The sequence below is a fragment of the Giraffa tippelskirchi genome, chromosome 7 (assembly GCF_054371585.1).
Source record: "Giraffa tippelskirchi isolate mGirTip1 chromosome 7, T2T-mGirTip1v1.2.pri, whole genome shotgun sequence".
In the NCBI taxonomy this organism is placed as follows: Eukaryota; Metazoa; Chordata; class Mammalia; order Artiodactyla; family Giraffidae; genus Giraffa; species Giraffa tippelskirchi.
Window position 1 is genome coordinate 46,097,404 of NC_137281.1, and position 4,824 is coordinate 46,102,227.

A 4,824-nucleotide genomic window follows, 5' to 3' on the forward strand; every position below is an offset into this window, starting at 1 on the left:
TTATTTCAGTTCGAGGAGTTATCATCACTCAGAGAATTCTGATTTGGTTCTTGGTGGCTGCAAAGGAAATCGGGACATTTTTTCCAGATTGCAGGTGAGTTAGAAAATGCAAAACACAGTGTGTCCACTGCATCGAAGCCATGTGCTATCAAGATATTTATTGAGTATCCAGTGAGTCCAGACGCCTGTCCTAAGCAGAATGAAAGCCTGAGTCACAGACACAGTCGCTCAGACCAGAGACCACGTGCTCTGTGAACTCATGTCACCATGAACATCACAGAACACAGAAATGAAAGATGAAATAGAGGAAGCATCTCCAGGCTTTAGGACATTTAAGATTTAAAAGTAGGAAGTAAAAATATGGACTTCGGTAGTAACTTGGTTGCTACTCCCGTTCTCTGCTCTTTAACTCTGGGTGCTGTGCTGGGAGGTCAGACTCTGAGAACTGATACAAATAATCCTCCACTTGGCTGAGTATGGAGTGTTTGCCAAAACCAGAGGCTGGAGCCCCTCCTGTTTGCCAGGTCACCTGTCACTGAGGCAGGAGTACTGAGAAGGATGCAGAAGCCCTGCGTGTTCTCATCCTGGAGTGAAAAGTGCTTTCTGTCAGCATGCTGCTGCCCAGATCTCCTGAGAGTGGGCTCTGGGGTCAGAGGGCAGACCAGGCCTGTCCTTTCTTCTTGCTGGCTGTATGCTGGGAGTCTGTAACTGTGGACGTGCCCAAGAAGCTCTGTCTTATGGGATCTGGAATTCCCGCTGTCTCTCTTTAAACGTGCCTGAATTTAGAAAATGTGGAGGATGAAAGGGAGATCCTAACACTCCACACAAAAGGGACATCTGTCCTCTGCATCCATCGTAATGGGAAGTGGAAGAAAGTACCTGGGAGGGCGGCCGCAGCAGGAGTCGTGGGGGTAGAGGCCGCGTGTGACAGGGCGATGAGGAGACGGGTGATCTGCATCTGCTGCCGTCTCCAGGAAATGGCTGCTGACCTGGTGCAGGGCCCTGTGCCCCACAGCCACGCTGCTCCCCGCGGACACTTTCTCTTCGGAGTTTTCCACAGACGCCTCCAGGCCCTGGCTTACGGGTGGGACGTGGCCAGCCGCCTCCAGAGACAGCAGGAGCTGCTCACGTGCAAACGGTAACACGGTCGTGTCCCAGAGTCTCTCACCACTTTGGGTTCTCTTCCCTCTAGTCGCGGGTCTCTGGGGTGGCCTCTCCCTGGAAGTCCCCCGGAGAGCAGGGTCTGGGCCCAGGATCCCTTCAGTTCAAAGGCCTTGTATCGAACGTGGGCTCAGGAGTCGTCGCAGCAGCTTCATCACAACTGAGCTGTGAATTGACATCATTCCCAGGCTAGTGAGCTGGTTGGTTCACACACTGCTCCCACCCTGGGTCATCATGAAACTGCATGGCTGCTTTGGGGAAGCACAGTGGTGTCTGTGGGCCCAGCAGCACAGGAGCCCAGGCCCTCCAGGGAGGGATGGGCCACAGGCTAGGGCCAGTTCCCAGCAGGCCGGGAGGGTGGCTGCCACTCCGAGCGTTGCTCTCGGGGGTCACTGTCCACACCTCCGTCCTTCCAGCACCCTCCTCAGCCTGCCTGCCTCCATGCTGGTCAGCAGCCCCCATGCGGAGCAGCCTGCCGCCCCCAGCTGCGCTGATTTCTTCCACTTGGTCAATTCAGAGTTGGTAGGTGTGGCGTGAGCAAGGTCAGGTGCGGGGCAGGGGGCCATGTGGGCACTGCAGGCTGGTTCTTGGGAAAGTTCAGGAGTGCATCTGGTCACGTGGAGCCAGCGGCCTCAGTATGGGTCCCACCTGCACGGGGTCACTGAGGATAGGCCGTGGTGCTTGGAGCCGCAGGGAGTCCTTCACCCTGTTGGACACAGGCGGCGAGGCCAGAGACTGGGCCCAGTGCCCTCTCTGGAACACGACTCCTTCACAGAACCTTCCCCAGGTTAGCGGTTTGGGGCCCAGAAGTGCTGACTGACCTGCCTGCTTCACCTCTGGGCACAAAAGCCAGACAGTGCCCACACCTGGCTCTTCAGGCTCCGTAGAGTGCCCTTCCTTACCTGTGCACAGTCAGGGACAGGGAGGTGCTGTGCCACTGTAGGAGGCTTTGTAAAAATGCACCATGTGGCTGGAGGTTGATCTGAGGTTCTGGTCGTCTGTGTGGAGCTTGTAGGGTAACTGGGGAGCAGCAGAAATGAGGTGAGATTTTCTGCTGAAGTTCGTTCTGGAGTCTGTTCCCCCTCAAGCTCTGAGAACGGCCTGTGAAAGCAGCCAGGTGCTGGGGGAGGAGGAACAGCATGTGGCCGTCCACCCTCGTCCTCTGCCTTCCTTCCTCACTGGACTCTACTGTCTTGCAGAGGAACTTCTCCCATGATGGTGCCCTCACCCACGACATCACCACCCACTTCTTCAGGGTAATTCCAGTTCCCTCCACCCCTCCTGTGTCACTGCTCAGACCTCTGGCCTGGCCCTCGCGTATGCAGTGGCTCCCAAGGTCCACGTGCAAACCGAGCAGCGGGCATCTCCTCCCCCAGGGGCTCCTCAGCACCTGTGCACGAAGCAGAGACCCATCCCTGGCAGCCGACTTGGCCCTGACCGCCTGCCAGACCCAGTGCCCCCTGCTGCTCACCTCTGCTCTGGTAGGCCTGTCATCTTCTTGGGGGAGCTCCTGGGCCTGGTGGGGTGCCGTGGGGGTCAGTGTGGCTGGGGGTCACACGTCCGTCAAGGGCTTCCTGGCTGTGTGATCCCAGGCTCAGTGGGTGTTAAGTCAGGAGAAGATGCCCCAGGAGCAGTGGGGAGAGAACTGGAGCGGGAGACAGGGTCCCAGGAGCCGTTGCTCTGGGCTGGAGTTGCTGGCTCAGCCCCTGCAGCCTGGCCTCTGCATGGTGTTCTGAAGTTCCTCAGGTGGGGCTCCCTTGTGGGCTTTCTCACCCCTTCTCGTTTTGTCAGGGGGGAGGACACAGCCCCATTCTTTCAGAGCACCACATCCCCCGCCGAGCTCCCTGGGCAACCGTGCATCCTCTGAAGATGAGCTGTGTTGGGCCGTAGATGAGACACTGTCCTTGTAGTTAAGGAAGCACCAGATGAGCAGAGCCAGGCTCGGGGGGGGGGGTGTCAGTCAGCAGGTGGATGTGTCCTGCCCAGATGGTCAGGGTCACCGAGGTCTCCAAAGCATCCTGGTGGTGGGGAATGACTGTCGGTGCTCGTTCTCGCCCATGAGCTGTGGTGGTCGAGCCTGGAGCCGGAGCTGCACTGTCGGTGGAGGAGGTGGTCCCGGAGCCCACTGCCTGCAGAGCTGCGGAAGCTGCAGGAGACCCACCTCTTTGCTGAGAGGTAAGTATGGGCAAACGCTCTCGTTGACCTGCTCAGCATCTCGGGAGCCGGAGAGGCCTCTGGACAGGCCCTGCAAGGTGCAGGGTTCACCTGCCCATCTTCCTCTTATTTCCCAGTGGGTGCCCTCCTACAGGTCACAGAGAGGATCGCTGGTCCCCTCCAGCCTCCTTACATTTTCTTCTGTGACCATTTCCATCCCTCAGGCACCCCCAAAGAGTCAGGGATGCTGGAAACCTCAGAAAACAAGGAAAGCCAGTCTGCCCACAGACTCTAATCGTATAGAGAGCAGGAAAGTTTCTTAAATCACTGCACTGTATTCTGTTTTTCACTTTTGGCCATTTTAACCTGCTGAAGGACCTTGAACATCACAGTGCAATTGGGGCAGGGGTTGTGTGGGAGGCCGGTGCAGATTCTGGGGTCTGGGGGTTGGGCTCCAGGCGACCCTGCATTCCACACCCTCCTGTCAAAGCTGAGACACCCCACCCCCCCCACCCCCCACCCCGCTGCAAGCTGCACTGCTTCCTGTGTCCAGGGCATAGGGCCAGTCTGTGCAGAGCCGGGTTGGGGCAGAGGTTCCTGTGGTGACACACTCCTCTTGTCTGTGCAGCATCTCCTCCCCCCTCACACCATCCCCCGCACCTGGCCTGTCCTGGCTCTGCGCGGCTGCCCTGCACTTTGCGATTCAACGGGCCAGGAAGGAGAGCATCTGGCAGGAGCTGGGAAAGCTGGATGGCCAAGGAGAGGAGGTAAGGATGACACCCTCTTCCTGCAAGCTCACCTTCTCTCAGGGTTCATCTAACACACTGTGCTTTTCAAGGACAGACAAGTGTTTGGGGTCCTTGTGACTTTATTTGGAAGCAAACCTTCCTGAGAGTATAGGTTTGATATGACTTACTCTCAGGTTACCTCTCAACTGCTTTTATTTGACCTGTTTATCCTCCCCATAATCCCCGGGCGGGGGTGGTTAGGGCAGGCTGGCACCCATCAAGGTACCTGCACCCCATTCAGCTGCTCGCTGAGACCAGGGCTGGATGGAGGGCTGCTTGGAGGGCAGGCTGGTATCCCCACTGGGAGCTGCCATGGTGCACCCAGCTGAACCCCTGGTTCTCTAAAACCCAGAACTCCCCAGCAGCTCAAGTTGTACACACCTGCCTGACAACAACTGCTGAACTGTGGGGTTTGAGTGATTATAATTTCAAGTAACAGAGTCCCAGGGTGCATCTGTTCTTAGACTTTTCAGGCTGTTTTTGTTGGAAAGCTTTTAGTGGCTCCATATCTTCCAGACCACTGTCCCCTTACAGACCCACAGAGATGGGTCCCCAAGCAGTAATTGTTTATAACCCATTAAATTCTCTAAGAGCGACTGGAAACTTTATTCCTGTGAAGATCCCCTAAAGATTTCTAACCTCGGCCTGTAAATGCTCAATTAGTGAGGAATGTTTTTTATTTATAGTTACTCTCAGGGAACAGAATACAGGTAGTCTTATG

The 4,824-nt window shown here is 56.4% G+C and overlaps 1 protein-coding gene across 15 annotated transcripts in view; it reads left to right on the plus strand.

Moving 5' to 3' along the window:
• FANCA (FA complementation group A) overlaps window positions 1-4,824 on the plus strand; it is a 39,276-nt gene that overhangs the window by 31,099 nt on the left and 3,353 nt on the right. For all 15 annotated transcript variants that reach the window (XR_014059062.1, XR_014059061.1, XR_014059056.1 and 12 more), the window contains 7 exons: window positions 10-94; window positions 975-1,138; window positions 1,578-1,683; window positions 2,361-2,417; window positions 2,538-2,642; window positions 3,224-3,336; window positions 3,944-4,082. Coding sequence is in view for 9 of the 15 variants with exons in the window: in XM_081508078.1 (XP_081364204.1) it covers window positions 10-94; window positions 975-1,138; window positions 1,578-1,683; window positions 2,361-2,417; window positions 2,538-2,642; window positions 3,224-3,336; window positions 3,944-4,082 (769 nt within the window). In the remaining 6 variants the exon portion in view is untranslated. The remainder of the gene's footprint in view (window positions 1-9; window positions 95-974; window positions 1,139-1,577; window positions 1,684-2,360; window positions 2,418-2,537; window positions 2,643-3,223; window positions 3,337-3,943; window positions 4,083-4,824) is intronic.